This window comes from Myotis brandtii, unplaced genomic scaffold (genome assembly GCF_000412655.1).
Source record: "Myotis brandtii unplaced genomic scaffold, ASM41265v1 scaffold1186, whole genome shotgun sequence".
NCBI lineage: Eukaryota > Metazoa > Chordata > Mammalia > Chiroptera > Vespertilionidae > Myotis > Myotis brandtii.
In genome coordinates this window covers 769,913-789,719 of record NW_005354120.1, presented here as the reverse complement: position 1 = coordinate 789,719, position 19,807 = coordinate 769,913, and the positions used below count along the sequence as shown (strand labels likewise).

General features: G+C 40.4%; 1 protein-coding gene across 3 annotated transcripts in view; it reads left to right on the top strand.

The window, feature by feature from the left end:
• PNPLA8 (patatin-like phospholipase domain containing 8) overlaps positions 1-3,423 on the top strand; it is a 37,264-nt gene extending 33,841 nt beyond the window's left edge. For all 3 annotated transcript variants that reach the window (XM_014531041.1, XM_005858479.2, XM_014531028.1), the window contains one exon: positions 2,412-3,423. In XM_014531041.1, the coding sequence (XP_014386527.1) occupies positions 2,412-2,686 (275 nt within the window). In that variant the 3' untranslated portion in view covers positions 2,687-3,423. The remainder of the gene's footprint in view (positions 1-2,411) is intronic.
• Positions 3,424-19,807: the final 16,384 nt, after the last annotated feature.

Below are 19,807 nucleotides of genomic sequence, written 5' to 3'. Positions count from 1 at the left end.
TTTGGCTCAGTGGATAGAGCGTCGGCCTGGGGACTGAAAGGTCCCAGGTTCGATTCCAGTCAAGGTCATGTACCTTGGTTGTGGGCACATCCCCAGTAGGAGGTGTGCAGGAGGCAGCTGATCAATGTTTCTAACTCTCTATCTCTCTCCCTTCCTCTCTGTAAAAAAAAATCAATAAAATATATAAAAAAAATAAAAAGAACAAAGTTGGAGTACTTATACCCTTTGACTTCAAAACTATACAAATACAGTAAGCAAGGGACTATGTTATTTGCATAAAGATAGGCATACATCAGTGGTATATAATAAGAGAATACCGAAATAGATCTATACACGTAAGCTCAAAAGACTTTTGATAAAGGTAACTCAATGAGTAAAGGATATTCTTTTCAACAAATGGTACTAGGACAGCCAGATAACTATATTCAAAAAATTGAACCTTGACCATTCTATATACAGAAATTAACTTGAATGGACTATAGACCTAATTATAACAGCTAAAACTGTAAAACTACTAGAAAAAATACCCTGGAGAAAAATCTTAATGGCCTTGACGTACGTGAAGATTTTTTAGATAGAACACAAAAAGCATGAGCCAAAAAAGAAAAATTAAGACTTTATCAAATTACAAATTTTGATATTTCAAAGACACTTTCAATAATGAAAAGACAAGCTACAGACTGAAATAAATATTAGTAAACCATGTATCTGATCCATTACCAGAAATATATAATCATATCCAAAATAGAGAGAGAATTCTTATCTATAAAAGAAGAAAAAAATTCAGTAAAAAAAAAAATGAGCTAAATATTTGAACAGACATTCCATGAAGAAGCTATACAGATGAAAGACCTCTCAACATCCTGAGTCATTAGGGAAATGAATATTAAAGCCACAAGGTACCACCACACATCCTTTGGCATGGCTAAAATTAAGACAGACAATCTCAAGTTTTGGCAAAAATGTGAAGTAGTGGGAACTCTGGTGTATTGATAGTTGGCATGCAAAATGGTATAGAAAATGGTTTGGAAAACAGTACTGTAGTTATTTTAAAAAACAAAAAACATACTTTTACCTTATGCCCAGCAATTTCATCCCCAGGAGAAATGGAATCATCAATCCACAAAAATACTTAGGTATAAATATTTCTAGGAGGATTATTACTAATATCTAAAAACTGAAGAGAACTAGACAGGAGAGAACAAATTATGCTATACTAGAGGCCCGGTGCACAACATTTGTGCACTAGGGGCTGGGAGTGGGGTCCCCTAATCCCAGCCTGCGCCCTCTCACAGTCCAAGACCCCTTGGGGGATGTCTGCCTGCCGCATTGACAGGAGAGGCTCCCACCACCTCCACTGCACTTGCTAGCCCCTGAACACAGCTTCTGGCTGAGCAGCACTCCCCCTGTGGGAGCACACTGACCACCGGGGGACAGCTCCTGCCTTGAGTGTCTGCCCCCTGGTGGTCAGTGCATGTCATAGCGACATTCTGATGTTTGGTCGATTTGCATATTAGCCTTTTATTATATAGAATTGTATAATGGAATACTAGTCAGCAGTAAAAAGAAAGGAATTATTCATATATGCTACAACATAGATGAATTTCAAAAGCATTTTGCTAAGTAAAAAAAGCTAGGCATACAAGGGCTATATCCTTATGATTTTATGTGAAATTCTAGAAGAGATAATAGTAAGAGGAACCAACTATAAAGAAGCATGATGGAAGTTTTTAAGTGATGGAAATGTCCTATGTCATGATTGTTGTGGTGGTTACATTGTATATGTGTCAGAACTTGGCTTTTTCTTAAAATTGGTGAATTTTATTGAGAGTAAATTATGCCTCAATAAAGATAACTCCAGAAATTTTTTTTAAAAAAATGGGGGTTGAAAAGGCATTTCAGCAGTGGCTAACAGTATGACCAAAAACAGAGAAGAAAGTACTAGAGCAAGTATCCTAATTTAACAGAATTATATGAAGTATTCTGATAGGTGAATTTTATTTCATAGTATATTTATTATTGCAGATTCCTTTTCTAAGGTTAATTAGCTGGAATGATAAAATAAGCAAGGCTTTATAATTTTCCTAAAAGAATATAAATTTTTAAAAAGATAACATTGAAGCCCTGGCTGGTTTGGCTCCGTGGATGTAGCATCGGCCTGCGGACTGAAAGGTCCCAGGTTCGATTCCGGTCAAGGGCATGTACCTTGGTTACGGGCACATCCCCAGTGGGAGGTGTGCAGGAGGCAGCTGATTGATGTTTCTCTCTCATCGATGTTTCTAGCTCTCTATCCCTCTCCCTTCCTGTCTGTGAAAAATCAATAAAACATATATATATTTTTAAAAAAGATCACTGTAGAATGGTAGAATAACTTTTCTTAACCACCCTATTGTCTCTGTTTGTTTTAACAGAAGTCCATGTTATGCTTGATGGTCTATTACCTCCTGACACCTATTTTAGATTCAATCCTGTAATGTGTGAAAACATACCTCTAGATGAAAGTCGCAATGAAAAGCTGGATCAACTGCAGTTAGAAGGGTTGAGATACATAGAAAGAAATGAAGAAAAAATGAACAAACTTGCAAAAATTTTACGTCAAGAAAAAACAACTCTGCAGAAAATTAATGACTGGATAAAATTAAAATCTGACATGTATGAAGGCCTTTCATTCTTTTCAAAATTGTGATGAGTGTGTGCGTATATTCCCATAAATGAAGGCCTGTTCAGAAGATCCGCAGACCCAGTGAGAAATCATAGGGTTCAACATGAGTTAACTTTGAAATACTTACGAATTCTGGGGAATCCTGAAAAAGATGGTGCTTGGACTAGCTTGCACAGCACAGAGGCAGAATTTATAAGGGAATTAGGTTTTTATGATGTTAATAATTAGCTATATTTTAAGAATCTTATTGTGCTAGTTGGTTGTAGTAGATATCGGTGTTAATATTGTTTGATGTTTGAAAATATATTAATATATGCCAAACAACTGAAAAAATATCGTACTTGATATTTTTGCTTTAGTCACCATAATCATGTTGAATTTATTTGATCATTGATTTTCTTCCATGTGGAAAAGCTAATTTCTTTTTAAATTTACATCACATGTATTCACGAGCTACATTCTGCTACCCAAATGTTGCCTTTTACTGTAATATCATTTAAACACATACAGAAAAGTGGAATTTTTTCTGTCAAAGGACTTTTACATTGGAAATATGTAAGAACCAGATACAGTTTTCTATTCAAACTTGATTGATTCAAAATCATAGGTGAGATTCCAGTCAATCACTTTTCACCCTTGAAATTTCAAGATAATGCTGTATGTTAACTTTTCTAGCTCTAGCTTATTATTCAATGTCATAAAATTAATTACTTTAATTTACTAAGAAAATATTCTTAACAAAAATAAACTATTGAAATAATTTATTGTTAAAAGGCTAAAGTCATTTTAAGATTATTTATTATTCGTAATGTAGTTCCCCATTTCTTTGTAGCATTTGATTATACCTATCAAGAGTTTGCTTTAAAAAATATGTTAGGCTTGCCCTAGCTGGTTTGGCTCAGCAGATAGAGTGTCGACCTGCAGGCTAAAGGGTCCCGGGTTCGATTCCAGTCAAGGGCACATGCCTGGGTTGCAGGCTTGATCCCCAGTAGGGGGGATGCAGGAGGCAGCCAATCAATGATTCCCTCTCATCATTGATGTTTCTCTCTCTCTCCCCCTCTACTTTCCTCTCTGAAATCAATAAAATATATATTTAAAAAAATAAGTTAGGCTTGTTTTAGCATATTAACTCCTTTAACTGGATTTCACAGAGGTTAATAACAAACCAACTCAGATCATTGTTTATACCAATCAAATTCATCTTTGTTGTATTATCTATCTGCCTTGTTAATCCTTATATCATGTTTAGATTTGTCAAGAAAATGAAAAAAAAGGTAAGTGTCCTTTGCTTTGTACATATAAACTAAAGCTAAAACCACAGTTTCCCAGGTTGTCATGTTCTTTGCTGATTCACATGATATGGTGTGGTTCAGGGAGTGCTGAGGGGAGCTAAGAGTCTGAATGCTAATCCTGGCTCAGGCTCTGATGCAGAAACCCATTTGTGACCTGGAGGAGGGTAGACAGCTTCTCGGTTTCAGATACTTGATTTGTAAAGTGAGGAAAGCTAGCTCTAAAATTTTACTTACTTTTCTTGATGGTAACCTAAAAAGTAAATTCTGCAAATGTACAAGCAAAAGATAGGAAGAGTTGTGAAAATGAATTTTCAGTCCTACACAAGTAAAAGATCTGTTCTTTTTAAAGAAACCAAGAAGAGTCTATCTTAGAAATAAAATGTGATTAAATTCTCCAACTCATCAATTATATAAAAATGTAGAGTATAAAAATTGTTTTGTTGCTTAGGCCTTCTTGGATGTCTCAGAATTCTTATTTCTGTAATAAATGGCATGTTGGTGATATTTCAGTTCTGTTTTTGCTGCAGATATTATTCTTTATTAATAGTACCTCAGATAGAGTTGTCCCTAGAGGCATATGGGCTGACTGGGATTTCCCCTGGGGGTTATAATTACACTGTGTGTTTCTTCCCCTCCCAAGCCTCATTTTATTCAGGATAAAGTAGATATCAAAGGATCTTCTGAGTGGAGAAGGAAGTCACAAAATGTCTGCCTGCAGTCTGAAGGGATAGAGGAGGATCTTACAGCTTTTTTTTGGTAGTATGATGGAAGGACTCCCTTTCCGCTCCCGCGCCCTCCCAGCACAGTGCCTGACAACTGCCTCTCTCCTTTTCACTTATTATAGAGCTGCTAATTACTGAAGTAGCTAGGACCTCTAGAGTTCAAAGATCAAAATTTTACCTAACTTGCTATGCTATAGAAATAATTCTAGTCACAGTTTTGAATATTACACAAGTATTAGAGCTAGAAAAACTGAGAAAGTCAAATATCACATAATCTCACTTATTGATGGAATTTAATGAACAAAATGTATTGACCAACAAAATAAGATCCAAAGCATGGAGGCATGGAACAGACAGATACCTCGATGTGGGATTGGAGGGACAAGGAGAGTAAACCAAAGAACTTCTATACATAGCCATGGACACGGGCAATAAGGTAGTGAAGACCTGGGGGTAGGGGGATGGGGGACAGCTGTAATACTTCAACAATAAAAATATATTTTTAAAATAGTAAAAATTTTAAAAGTAGTACTTAATGCAGCATTTTATTTAAATTACCATCAAAATAATTATTAAAAACTGAATGCAATTAAACACATACCTGGGGTGCACACCCAGCTTAAGTGACTGGGAAGACTGAGCCACTGGTCACCTACTACACAAGGCCATGCTACCAATTCCAGGAAACATAACAGCTCTGCCCTAATACATAGAAACAAACAGAGGGAAGCAGCCAAAATGTGTAGACAAAGATACATGTTACAAATGAAAGAAATGGAAGCATGCAGACCACTGGATACAGAGTTCAACAAATGGTTTTAAGGTTATTCAAGGATCTTAATGAGATCTTCAAATGAATTAATGAGAGCATCAAGGGATTAGTAAGACTTCCAAGGATCTTAGAATGTCAAAGACATGGAAAAGGAGCAGTCAGGAATTAAGCATACACTAACTGAAATGAATATTACAGGGCTTCAACAGAGTAAAGGATTCAAAAAATCAAATCAATGATTTGGAATATGAGGAAGCATAAAAACATCCAATCAGAAGAGCAAAAAGAAAAAATCCAAAAATATGAAAACAGTATAAGGAGCCTCCGGGACAACTTCAAATGTACCAATGTTCTCATTATGGAGGTGCCAGAAAGAAGAGAGAGAGCAAGATATTGAAAACCTATTTGAAGAAATAATGACAGAAAACTTCCCCTACCTGGTGAAATAGACTTACAAGTCCAGGAAGTGCAGAGGCCCAGACAAGAGGAACCCAACGAGGCCCACACCAAGACATCATAATTAAAATGCCAAGGGTTAATGACAGATAACTTTAAAAGTAGCAAGAGAAAAGCAGTTGCCTACAAGGGAGTATCCATATGATTATCAGCTGATTTTTCAACAAAAACTGCAGGCCAGAAGGGAGTGGCAAGAAATACTCAAAAGTGATGAATAGCAATGACTACAACCAAGATTACCCAGCAAAGTTATTATTTAGAATTGAAGGTCAGATAAAGAGCTTCACAGACAAGAAAAAGCTAAAGGAGTTCACCGCCACCAAACCAATATTACATGAAATGTTAAAGGGCATTCTTTAAGAAGAAGGAGAAAACAATAAAAAATATGAGCAATTAATACATACCTATCAACAATTAAATCGAAAAATCAAAATAAATGAACAAGAAATCTAATGAATAAACTAATGAATAAAATAGAATCAGAGGCATGCAAACATGGAACAGACTGATGAATCTCAGATGGAAGGGGGCTGGGGGCGGGAAGAGATTAACCAGAGATCTTATATGCACATATGCATTACCTATGGCAGTGATGGCGAACCTATGACATGCATGTCAGAGGTGACACGCGAACTCATTTTTTTGGTTGATTTTTCTTTGTTAAATGGCATTTAAATATATAAAATAAATATCAAACATATAAGTCTTTGTTTTACTATGGTTGCAAATATCAAAAAATTTCTATATGTGACGACACGGCATCAGAATTAAGTTAGGGTTTTTCGAAATGCTGACACGCCGAGCTCAAAAAGTTCACCATCACTGACCTATGGACACAGACAATAGCTTGGTGAAGGCCTGGAGGTGGCAGGAACTGGATGGAGAGGTTAAAGAGGGAATCTGTAATATTCTCAACAATAAAGACTTAATTTAAAAAATAACTGATACCTGACCAAACAGAATAATATTAAAAGAGAAAAAAAATAAGTCACCAAATGTTCTATGCCAAGATCCACAGTTCTTAGGACTCACTATAGCAGTCTTGCAAAAGAAAGTCTCACCTTTCATTATGTTTTGTCCAATTGGATCAAATTTTCGAAAACATGTTCTAGGATAACATACATAGTCACTACAATTATGTGTGTGTAGTAACAACATATATGAACAATAAGGAATTCTTCATCAGAATTTTCTCTAATAGAAAAAGTTAAAACCAGTATAACTTATACCTCGCTTTGCCTTTCAGATTTATTTTTTAACTTTATTTTTATGATTGACACTATCACAGTTGTCCCCATCCCCACTCCTTTGCCCACCCCCACACAGCTCCCACCCCCTTACTTCTGGCCATCACCCCACTGTTGTCTGTGTCTGTGGGTTATGTATATATGTTCTTTGGCCAATTCCTTCACCTTTCATCCAGTCCCTCAATTCCCCTCCTCTGACAGCTGTCAGTTCGTTCCATGTATCCATGCCTCTGTTTCTATTCATCAATTTATTTTGTTAAAATCAGTGTAACTTACACTCTTCTCTGCCTTTCAGATTTGTTTAAAAAAATAAGTTTTTATAAAACTAGTAGAATTAGAGTCTTTTAAAATAGCTTTTTTTCTCTGAGTCAGTCATTAAAGCCACATTCTTATAAATCACAGGTGCTCCTACGTTGCTTATTTTGATTAACACATTTGGTATCAGGATACAGTTAATCCATACACATCTAAACATGCCTTTAGGCATCCATTTCCAATTTGAATTATGGGGAAAGTACCCAATGCTGACACTCAAACACTGTAGAAGCAATGGAACTTTATAATTAGTATATAATGAAAATAATGTGTTTATATATGCATATAGAATAAAACAAATATATGCTTTAAGGTTTTAATGAAGTTTAGATACTTAGAATTTTAATACAGGCTTTGTCAACTAACAGTCATTGGCAGTTCAATACCAACAGGAATCTTCAATTTGGGGCACAGTGAAGAAAACTTTTAGTGCAAACAGCTCAATTATGACACATGGGTATGAAAACAGCAAGGCTGAGGAACAGCTCAGTAGCATTACAACTCGATTATGAAGCAGCATGGCTGTGAAACAGCATAGCTGTGAGGCAGCCCTCCTGCTAGACAGCTCTGCTCTGCCCTGTGCTGGTCTCTACTGCTCTCTTCCTATGCCAGTCTGCTCCAAGATGCCTCAGCTCCAGCTAAGGAAATCCAGTCATCAGTCTTTGGGGGAAAAGGAAAGTGCACTTTCTGAGCCAGGGGGACTTATCTGTATATATAAAAGGCTAATATGCTAAGTGTCCAACCATCCGACCAGTCACTATGACACGCACTGACCACCAGGGGGCAGACACTCAATGCAGGAGCTGCCAAGCTGCAGTGACTTGGCAGTGGTGGTTCTCAGGTGACACACCCCGAAAACAGGAGGGAGCCTGATTCCTCGCAAGGCTGCACGATTCCCCCTTAGGCCATGGATTACATTGTTACTGGGGCACTGTCAGCCTGAGGTTTACTCCACACTTGCGTTTGCTTTCCACACCCTGTGCCACGGCAACTTTGCAGAGTGCCCTCTCACACTCCAGGACCCCTTAGGGGATGTTGGAGAGCCAGTTTTGGCCCGATCCCCGCAGGCCATGCCAAGGGACCCCACCTGCCAGAGGGACCTCGCTTACTCAGATGCTGGGGAGGGACTGCAGGAGGTTGGCTCCAGGGCGTGTCCTGCCCATCTCACCCAGTCCCACCCCGCCAGCACCTTCTAATTCATTTTCTTTCAATGTGCATGAATCCATGCACCGGGTCACTAGTATAAACAGAAGTTCCTGGACCTGGTTCCTGATTGGTCTGTTCTCATGCAGATGAGGAGTCCAAATCCCAGCTTGATTGGTCCAAAAGGCACTGTCCTGATTGGTCAGAATGGAGCTGCTCTAATTGGTCGGTGCAGATGCAGATGGGGATAAAGGTGTGCAGATCCAATTGGGGGGAGGGGGGAGGGATCCTCAGTCCTATTAGTTGAAAGACTATTCCAGGAATTCCTTTGTAAGAAGTGACTCAGATGACAGAAACACAGTGCAGGAAGGCCTTCAATGGAGGAGGCAGACAACTGCGTTGCAGGCTTCTCCCTCAAGTGTGGTTTACCTGAGGCCCCTGTGTAGAAATGGCTGCTAGGCTGTTTTGTTTGTTTGCTTTTTGTTTGTTTTAAATTTTAGCACAGTTGGCACCAGAAGCCCTTCTGGGAAGGCATCTTCTTTCTCATGGTAGGCTTATACCACCAGTATCATTTTTTTAGAAGCATGGATAAGTGGCTATGTCCTGATATTCAGACAGTATCCTATGTGTCTGGAAAAGTGGAAAAGTACTCTTACATCCATCTCATCACAAGCATAATAATCAGCTCAAATAATAAGAACTCAACCACAATGCTCTTTAGAGTAATTTTCAGAACCAGAGTTACTTTAAAAATAAGTATCTTGAATGCACTGCAATCATTTGAAAACATCTGCAAAAGTCATGATTACAATTTTAAAACATGTAGATAAAACTATTATATGTGCTTCTTTATGAAGCATTAGAGAAAATGAAGGGAAACAGTCATCGGGTAACAACTAATTGAAATAATGTAGCTTTCTTTATTTTATCTAATTATATTATGCATTCCCAACTCATATGCTTCTTGAGAATATAACGTCTAGCACCCTGTTAAGTGCATTATAGGTCCTTAATAAATATTTTTCTTAAGTTAGGTTTAATTGAATGATCTGCCTTATACCATTATGGGGAGATTGGCAAAATGAAAATGCTTTAAAAGGTACTTTCTGAAACACTTTACTTTTAAAATCTGAAAAAGGGGTTTGTTCTCTATGCTGGTTGTAGAATCACGGCTGGGTCATCTTCCTCCACGTTGAGTGAGACCCTTTCCAGACAATAAAAGTTGCAGTTTACAAAGTCAGTAATTTCATCCCATAAAAAGGGGTTTGTTCTCTATGCTGGTTGTAGAATCACAGCTGGGGTCATTTTCCTCCACGTTGAGTGAGACCCTTTCCAGACAATTAAAGTTGCAGTTTACAAAGTCAGTAATTTCATCCCACCCAGCACCTGAGCTAAACATTGTTCACACTGTTTGCATGTCTTAAGCTGTTGACAGGGACTCAAACACAACCCTCTGGGCACAAAAGGGTTTTTGTTGTGTTGTTGTTTTTTGAAATGTGAACTTTTTCCTACCTCTTTCTGATCAGTATCTGTTCATTCTAAAAGCATATTCCTTTTCCTCATAACTGCCCCCTACCTTGGGGTCTTCTTCATTTTGTCACATTGAGGCTTTTTTGGGGCTACCTTGTTGTCTAAACCCTTAAAGATACACCTTATTTTTGTAAGTTTATAGGTAAGGAACTCTGTACCTTCAATAAACAATAATTTGTATATAACAATTATTTATAGTTGCATACAGCATTTATTTACTTTCCAAAACACCTTTAAACATACTTCTTCATTTTATTCTAACAGCCATTCTGTGGGTTTGGCAAGGCCTGCATTGTTATCCCACAAGGAATATATAGAAAGCATTGCATTGAAATATCCAAAGGCTTGTATGACCTCACCCTGTTAAATAAGATGGCTGGAGCCAGTGGATTCCCAGCCCCAGGGCTCTTTCCACTGCTTTCCAAATAATAGTTTGGAGTAAGGAGATTGGATGCAATACTAGTAAATATGTTTGATCATGGTGGTGATTTGTATTCTTTCCCAATATTGCACAAGAGTTGTATTTCTGTGAGATTTGATTTTATATTTCTAAAATGGGAGTACTTCATCATCTAAATAACATTTGGTAAGTGCCTGTTTGTATCATCAACCTTAATTTGAATGACCTCTATAGGATTTCACCTCTAAAGATTCTGTGATGATCTGGATGGAATAAGAGTACAGTGAGTAATCCTATACACTTTGGAAGTACACAAATGGAACAAGATTGGAGTAGGGTTATCCCGTTTTGTATTTACTTTCTCTAAAGTCCCTGGTCATAGCCCACAGGAGGCAATAGGTTTTGTGTTTAAGATGACGATTTTTGTCAGAACTTGAATGGGTTCAAAGTGAAGTCTTAGACAAGTTACGTCACATCTCTGAGCGTTAACTCATTTGAAAAATGCACAGTTGCTGTGAGCATTAAGAATAGTGGAGGTTGCCGAAACTGGTTTGGCTCAGTGGATGGAGCATCGGCCTGCGGACTGAAGGGTCCCGGGTTCGATTCCGGTCAAGGGCATGTACCTGGGTTGCGGGCACATCCCCAGTGGGAGATGTGCAGGAGGCAGCTGATCGATGTTTCTCTCTCATCGATGTTTCTAACTCTGTCTCTCTCCCTTCCTCTCTGTAAAAAATCAATAAAATATATTAAAAAAAAAAAAGAATAGTGGAGGTTAAAGTACCTGGGATGTAGTAGGTAGTCAGTAAATAATAGCTGTTATTTTTGTGTTCTGGGCAATTGAAACACTGAGGGAAGTACATTAATTTTTACTGCAATGTATTGTTCTAAAATCAAAGTGTGTGTTTCTCAAATACAATGTCACAGTTCTAAGTTGTGCCACAGTCCTCCCCTCCAATCCTTGAAAGGAGCATGGGATCACTTGATAGGACCTCTTTGTATTTTTCTGCATTATCTTTTATTATTGTTATATTGTACCATATGGTGCATTGCTAAAAACATTAGTACTAGTATTAGATATAAATTGAGGATATAAATGATGCCCACTCTTGTCGATGTGAAGATAATGTTATAGATCTTGGAGACAAATGCTCTTGTTGCACATGAATTAATGCATTCCATGCTATTTACTTCCAAATTATTTTAAACAATTTTCAATGCGCTTGTTTCTGAAATTGATTTTAAACTAAAACAACAAGTACAAACTTAGAGTGTAAACCTTAAATGTTTTATTTATGCCTAAAAAGATATCCTGTATAATAAAGATGTAATATGCAAATGGTCGTTACGCCATGAAGCATAACGACTGACTGCATAATGACCGGATCATGGATCAGCAGGAGGGTGGGGCAGCAAGCTACAAGTGGACTGCAGAGAGCTCCAGGAAGGGGCAGGGCAGCAAGCTATGAGGGGGAGCTGGGGGGAGCTACAAGAGGGCAGGGCAGCGGGCGGAGAGCTACTGGAGGACGACAGCGAGCTACTGGCCAGCTACTGGCTCACGGATTCGTGCGCAGGGCTACTAGTTGTAAGATATTCGGCAAATTATATTTCCCTTAGGTTGCAGAAGTTACTAACTGTGCAAGTCATGCTATGTGAAATGAAACCAGTTAGCTGTGAAGAAATGTATCACAGCCTTACTGTCGTTACCACCTCAGATGGAGACTGCTGACCGCAGAGTCTACTCCCTTCCCTCAGAGACTAACTGTTCCATCAGAAAATGGGGAAGAGTGGGGCACTTCCAGCTTGGTCCACCTTACCTGGCAGGAGCTTTGGCAGGCAGGGAAGGAACAGTTTCCAGAGTCCACATTGGCTTTTGTTGTCCTGGATCTGGGGATTTAATCTTCCTTTGTATCTGAAGAAAGAAGATGTACTATCTTGGTGTCTCCTGTGTTTTTAAACTCATTGTTATTTATTTTTATTTTAAAAAATACATTTTTATTGACTTCAGAGAGGAAGGAAGAGGGAGATAGATAGAAACATCAGTGATGAGAGAGAATTATTGATTGGCTGCCTCCTGCATGCCCCATACTGGGCATGTGCCCTGACCTAGAATAGAACTGTGACCTCCTGGTTCATAGGTCGACAATCAACCACTAAGCCATGCCGGCTGGGTTAAACTCACTGTTTTTTAATAGAGTGTCCTCCTTGTGGCTCACACTAAACAGTCTCTCTCCCCTTGACATACACATGCCATGACCATAGTTCCTGAGCCCTATGAGTTCTCTGTGCTCACATTTCATTTGTTCCTTGAGTGAATATTTATTAACCGCCTAATATGTGCCAGACATATTCAAGAAATTACAATAGGACAGTTAGGCGGAGTGGTGAAAGCACCAAAGCACCAGACCATGTGCATCCAAAAGAGAGTTTCTTGGTCTTGAAAGCAGGCCAAGCTCTGCTAAGCTTTGTAGTTTTATCAGTGGTTTTCCCATTGAGACCTCCCTTGGAACTGTATTCCTGAGCCAGGACACGTATATGTTTATACACATAAAATAACTATGCATATCTTTAATTTTATATAATTTCTTTACTAACACTGTGGTGGAAATAACTGAAACTTTGAAACAAAACAAACTTGAGTTTGAGAACACACAACCTTTCAGGAAGTTATTTAAACCTTCCAAGTTTCGGTTTCTTCGTCTGTAAGGCTGTATTAACAATGGAAAATCATATGGTCATGAGGATTTATTTGTTATTATTTAATTAATCCAAAATGGTATCAGTGACATTGAACGCCCATCTTACTTGAGAAAAATTTATCTAGACATTTAAAAAAATAAATAAGCCTCAATATTGCTTTTTAATCAGAAATACCTTCTAGATCCCATAGAACTTTTGTGCACTTACATAGAAGCATGCATTGGTGAGCAAAAGTATGTTAACGTGTCCAGCATATTTGGCTTTTATTTCTGCCTTTAAGTTGTTCTCTTTCAAAATATACATTTCCAAAGAGAATCATTAAAGGGCCAAAGTCCAGGAGTTCTTTAAGCAAGTACATAGTCTTTGCCTTGCCCATGTGGGCCTCCCTTATTGTAAGCTTGAAGGATGGTGGTGTATTGTATTTCTGGACCCTCTTTTGAAGATCACCAGAATGCAAAGGCCCCTCCACTCCTGGACATGGGAGCATGAACATTAGCAACCTCAGATCCAAGTTTCAGTGCCAAGACCAACCATTGTCCAGGAGCCCACCAGGTACCACGGTCTGACAGTAGAAAAGGGAAGAAAAGATAAATTAGAAAATAGACCAAGATTTTAATTTAAAATATTTTATTGGAAAGATAAGTCTAGTCAAACTTTAGACAAATGATTTTAACCAGTTAACTGCCACGATATTTTGAATTCAATTTAAAAAAAGGTCCGCCGCTTGTGTCTATAGACGCTGATGGCGTACAAATGGTTAAAATTCCCCATATTTCTGTCATCTTAATAGAACTATTTTCATTTGCATATTGTCTTTCTCTTGTGTGCATTTTAGAGTTGCAGAAATAGTGCACATCCTGTTTTGTGCTCCACTGCTTTTTTGGGGTTTGTGGCCCTTTCAGAGAGTTTGGGAAAGTTGCAGCACAAGCAGAGGCTGGCTGCTTGTGGAGAACAGCCACTGAAGGAGGTTTAAGATGGTGCACTGAGTAGGTGGGGCGGAGTCTCAGGTAATCACCAGGATGGGTCCAGTGGTCTTAGGCAGGTTGATGAAGACTCAGATTGGGCACCTACATGTACCTGCCAGGAATGTGTAGAAAGGGTTCAACAAAGGATCGATGGTGCCTGCCAGCACTCTGCCTGGGACAGAGCTGCCCCTCCCACCCTTGGTCTGAAGTCACTCAGTTTAGTTCCTCCCCATATGTGCCTGGTGCTTTTTGAGCTGCTGACCATTCACTGGTGCTCCGAGCGAGAGTTTGTGAGTGAGTGGAAATGTGCTTAGGCTCTTTAAGAGGTCACTTAGGTTCACAGCTCTCATCTCACCTGGACAGAGTCCCTGCTGGTTTTCACAACTAGATGTGGGGACTCCTCTTCCTGGTACTGGTGCTCCAGGCTGGGGAGGCTGACGTGGGGCTGGGACCCCTTGCTCCTCAGGGGGACCTCCACAGCTGAGATATTCTTAACCGCCACATGTGGGTGTGGGACCAACTTGTTTCTCATCTCCACGCCTCCTACCAGTCTGGACATGGCTCCTTTATCTCCTTAGTTAAAGGTGTACTGTTGCCGAAACCGGTTTGGCTTGGTGGATAGAGCGTCGGCCTGTGGACTGAAAGGTCCCAGGTTCGATTCCGGTCAAGGGCATGGTTGCAGGCACATCCCCAGTAGGATGTGCAGGAGGCAGCTGATCGATGTTTCTAACTCTCTATCTCTTTCCCTTCCTCTCTGTAAAAAATCAATAAAAAAAAGAAATTTTTTAAAAAGTAGTAAAAAGTAGTAGCACCATTAAACCTCACAAAAATTAAAAAAAAAGGTGTACTGTTAAGCTAGTCTTCAGGTGGTTCTCAAGGGTGGTTGTTCTATAATTTAGTTGTCATTTTGATATAGTCGTGGGAGGAAGTGAGCACAGTTTACCTACTTTGCTATCTTGACCGAAGAGAACTTTTAAGATGTACTCTCTTCAGGCACCCAGTTTTGCACACTGGGAGAACAGTCCCCTGTTAGGAGAATGAGGAGGAGGCCTTTGCAGATCCTAATGGGATTCTGGGATCCTGGGTACCCAGATGTGGTACCCAGGTGGCATGGGCTACTGGCAAACCAGAGCAGGGCTTTCTAAAGCACAAGGCCCGGGGTAGGATGGTGCTGGACTTGTGTCCTATACAAATTTGCCATTTAAAAATATTGGAAGACCTCCTAGTAAAATTTAAGTCAAGTCTTAAAAGAAAATGTAAACAGAAGTACAATGTCAGTGTCTATTTACTTAATACCTTTGTTGTTCTTTTAAAAATATGACAAAAACAAATAGAAAGACTTTAAGTCAACCATTCATTTAGACCTTAGAGTACTGTATCTGAGTCATTTCCTTTCTTTTCTCCACAGTGAGTTCATCTTCACTGTACCTGTCATCTGTTCCCTCTTAAGCCAGAAACAAAAGGCACATAGCAAGAGTGTTGCTCAGCATCTCCGTTTTGCAGAGCAACAGTTTTCTGTCTCTGATGACCCCAACTGAAACAGCTGATTGCACATTGACCTTGGCGAGTGTGAAATCCATTCAGCAGAATGGATTTATATATCCTTATAGATCGAAACTGTAGGAACAGATGGAGGAATTGGCTGCAAGGAATATGCTTATTATGTCCCGCCTCCTCCCAGCTTGGTTCCCCAAGCACGGGGGTGGGCAGAAGGTCCTGGTGACTCATGGCTTCTAGAGAAGAAATCCACATATGGCAACCACTAAAATCGCATCTCCCTCCAATTGCTTGAGCATTACATTCTTTAGATAGATGTAGGGATACTGTCTTGCTAAGCATCAGGCAAGGAATGGGTTGCAATTTTTGGTTTCTATTTGACACATGCCCAAGTGGCACCAGATAGGCACCAGAATTCTGTGGTTATTTGGCAGACAGCGAGGAGAGGCATGAGAGAACAATTGATATTTTGCATCTGTGATAACATTCCTCTGCTCACTGGTCAGGCAATGTAGGAAGCTGCCCATTTTATTATTGACATATTATCTATAACTGCACATCCTATGATTATCCATGGTGGGTATTAATCACCAACTATGAAACTTCAGGAGGTGTGGGCCAGCTGAACCTGTGGCTGGCATCCAGAAGAAAGGAGCAGGTCTGGGTGGGCACAGTGGATGGGCAACTCCAGGCTTGGCTGTCTGAGCAGAATATATCTTTGGGGTTTGGAACCAGGAGCTGCTGAGGTTAACCTTGGACAGGTCATTCTGATGGTCTCATCTGTTTTCCACAAGTGCTTCTTTAACCAGCACCATATCTGCATCTTATGACAACCACCATTTAATCAATTTTCTCCTTTCCCATCCAGAAAATAGATACAATTTGTGTGATCAGATGCAAATTTAGAGTTCTGAGACGCACTTACATAACTGTATCAGTGATGGATTTAACAGCTTAAAACTGGAAACATTAGTTATCTTCCAACAGAGATGAGCTGGGTGCTCTGGCTCAGGGTCTCTCAAAAGGCTGCAGTCAGGGAGTCAGCCTGGACTACAGTCACCTCAAGGCTCGACTGAGGGGCACTCTGCTTCCACGCTCCCTTAGGTGACTGAGGCAGGATTCGGCTCCTCATGGCTGTTGAACTGAGGGCCTCTTTCCTCACAGGCCATGGGACAGAGGCATTCCTCCATTTCTGTGACGCGAGGGCCACTCATTGGGAAAGCTTACAACACGGCCGCTGGCTTCCCTCCGAGTAAGCAAAGGAGCAAGACTGCAAGACAGACGAAGCCAGAGTATTTTTGTAATAAAATCAGAAGTGACATCCCAGTACTCTTTCCGTATTATATTCATTAGAAGTGAGTCACTAGCTCTGGTCTGTACTGAAGGGGAGGGTTTCAGGGAGTCAGCCTGGACTACAGTCACCTCAAGGCTCGACTGAGGGGCACTCTGCTTCCACGCTCCCTTAGGTGACTGAGGCAGGATTCGGCTCCTCATGGCTGTTGAACTGAGGGCCTCTTTCCTCACAGGCCATGGGCCAGAGGCATCCCCCATTTCTGTGACGTGAGGGCCACTCATAGGGAAAGCTTACAACATGGCCGCTGGCTTCCCTCTGAGCAATCAAAGGAGCAAGACTGCAAGACAGACGAAGTCAGAGTATTTTTGTAATAAAATCAGAAGTGACATCCCAGGACTCTTTCCGTATTATACTCGTTAGAAGTGAGTCACTAGCTCTGGTCTGTACTGAAGGGGAGGGTTAGGGAATAAAAAAAAAAAAGCTTTTGGTTACCACCAGAATCATAAAGTGACACAGCTAAAAAACCCAATTTTTGTTTTCACCTAGCCCAACTCCTTCCTTTCACAGTATGGAAACACTAAGAGAGGAAATAACTTGCTCATGGACATACAGCTTGGTACTAGCGTGGCTGGGTCCATGGTAGTTTTTGGTGAACTAAACATTAGTTTTAGGGCAGGGCCTATGGCACTGCCTTCCCTGGGTGGCCTGAACCATGGATGAAGATCAAGAAAACTAGGATGGATGCCCAGCTGGCATGGCTCAGTGGTTAAGCTTCAGCCTAGAAACCAAGAGATCCCTGATTTGATTCCCAGTCGGGGCACATGCTGGGGTTGCAGGCTCAATCCTAAGTAGGGGACGTGCAGGAGGCGGCCAATTGGTGATGCTTTTCTATCATCAATGTTTTTCTCTCTCTATCCCTCTGCCTTCCTCTCTCTCTAAAAATCAATTATATATCAAAGAGCTAAATTTAAAAAAGGAGAAAACAAGAATGGAGAAAACAAGGCTGAGGGTTCAATTGCTGGTCAGGACACATACCTAGGTTGTGGGTTTGATCCCCGGTTGGGGCACATACTCTCTCTCTTCCTTTCTCTTTAAAAATCAATAAGCATGTCCTCAGGTGAGGATTAAAAATAAAATGACATAAATAAATAAGGTGAGGGAAGAAAAAAGTGAAAGAGAAAAAGAGGAGAGGGAACATTCCGAGGAAGAAACAAACAGGGCTGAGAAAGAAGAGGAAAGGAGAAAGGCTCAAGACATATTCACTGCAGGTGCCACTGGAGGGCTCCATGACTTTCTGATACATTTCAGGGACCACACACACACACACACACACACACACACACACACACACACACACGCTGAGTGTACTGTCACGGGAAGGCGGCAGAGCACAGTGGGTAAGACTGAACTCTGGAGCCAGAATGCCCAGGCCTGCGTCCCAGCCCTGCCACTGTCTTGTGTGGCTTCTGCAAGTTACTTAACCCCTCTTTCTTTGTTTTCTAAAATGGGGGTACTACTAGTATACAATGCACAGGGTTGCCCTGGGATTAAGCGAGTTCATCAAAGTAAGTGCTGACGATAGTGCTGGGCACATGGAAAATTCTTTTATTATCAACCGATGGGGAAAACAGACTAATGTTATTCTCTGCCCTAAACTGGGTTCGAGGATGGAGGGAAGCTTGGAGTGGAGGACAGGTAAGGCTTAGGGATGCAATAAAGAGTGGCAATTTAGGTAAGGAGGCGTGCCCATAAGTCGTCAAATCAGAATGCCTTGTGCATCACCAAGCAAATCAAATGCTTTTTGCCCACTCGGGCATCTTTCTAATCCTCTTCCAGATCATTCCTCGTTCCCCTCATGCTCTCTTCTTTTCAGCTCCTCGTGCAGCAGCTCTTTGGTTCTTCCTGTCACTCATCCTCTCAGGAACTAATCCCCAGCATGTAGCACTGCAATGCAATTCGAACTACATAATAATTTTATATTATTATAAGTATCATGTAGTATCAAAATTATTTAATTTTATTTTTTGGTGCTGTCACTGTGGTCCCATTTCTTCTAAAGCTTCCCTCCTCTTCTTTGTTCTTTTTATTGGAGTATATATTCATATGACAAAACATCTGACTAAACATTTTTTTTTAAAGTAGAGAACGGAGGGAAACAGCTCAGGTTAAGCGGAGTGAGCGCGGAGCCTGCAGTAAATGGTCAAATGGCCGAGTCAGGGACACCTGGCAGCCGGGAGGAACCTCTGGGAGAGCAGGTAGCAGAGGAGAGTCCTGAGGACCTGAGTGCCAGGCCCAGGGTCTTGGACACCATCTAGGATCCCGGGGAGAGAAGTCTCCGGACCTGACCTATGCAGCCTGCAGTGCGTTTGCTAAAATACTACATATTTAGAAAATCTTAACTCTTTTTACATTTCAACTCTCCATAATGCTCTCAAAATGGAAAAAAAAAAGCAAACTTGAACTAATCCTGTTCTCTAGGACTAGGAAAGCCAATTCCTACCAAGAATAGAATAGACAACATCTACCTTACCCTGAAGGCTCGCTTTCTGGGGGCTGTTTGGAAATAACGCTAGCAAACAAACAAAAGAAAAGGAAATCGTCTCAATCGTCCCAACTGGTGAGTTTCGAAGAATTTAAATGTTTTAGAAGAAAAAGAATTTAAAAAAAAGAAAAAGACCACAGACGTTGCACAGAAATGGAAACCCAGGACCGTGGCATTTAAAAACCAGCCATTTAATTTCTGGAACATCTCTTGCAGCCAAATCCCAACCACTCTCATCCCCCGAACCCTCCTACCCTCCATCCCCCGCCCCCA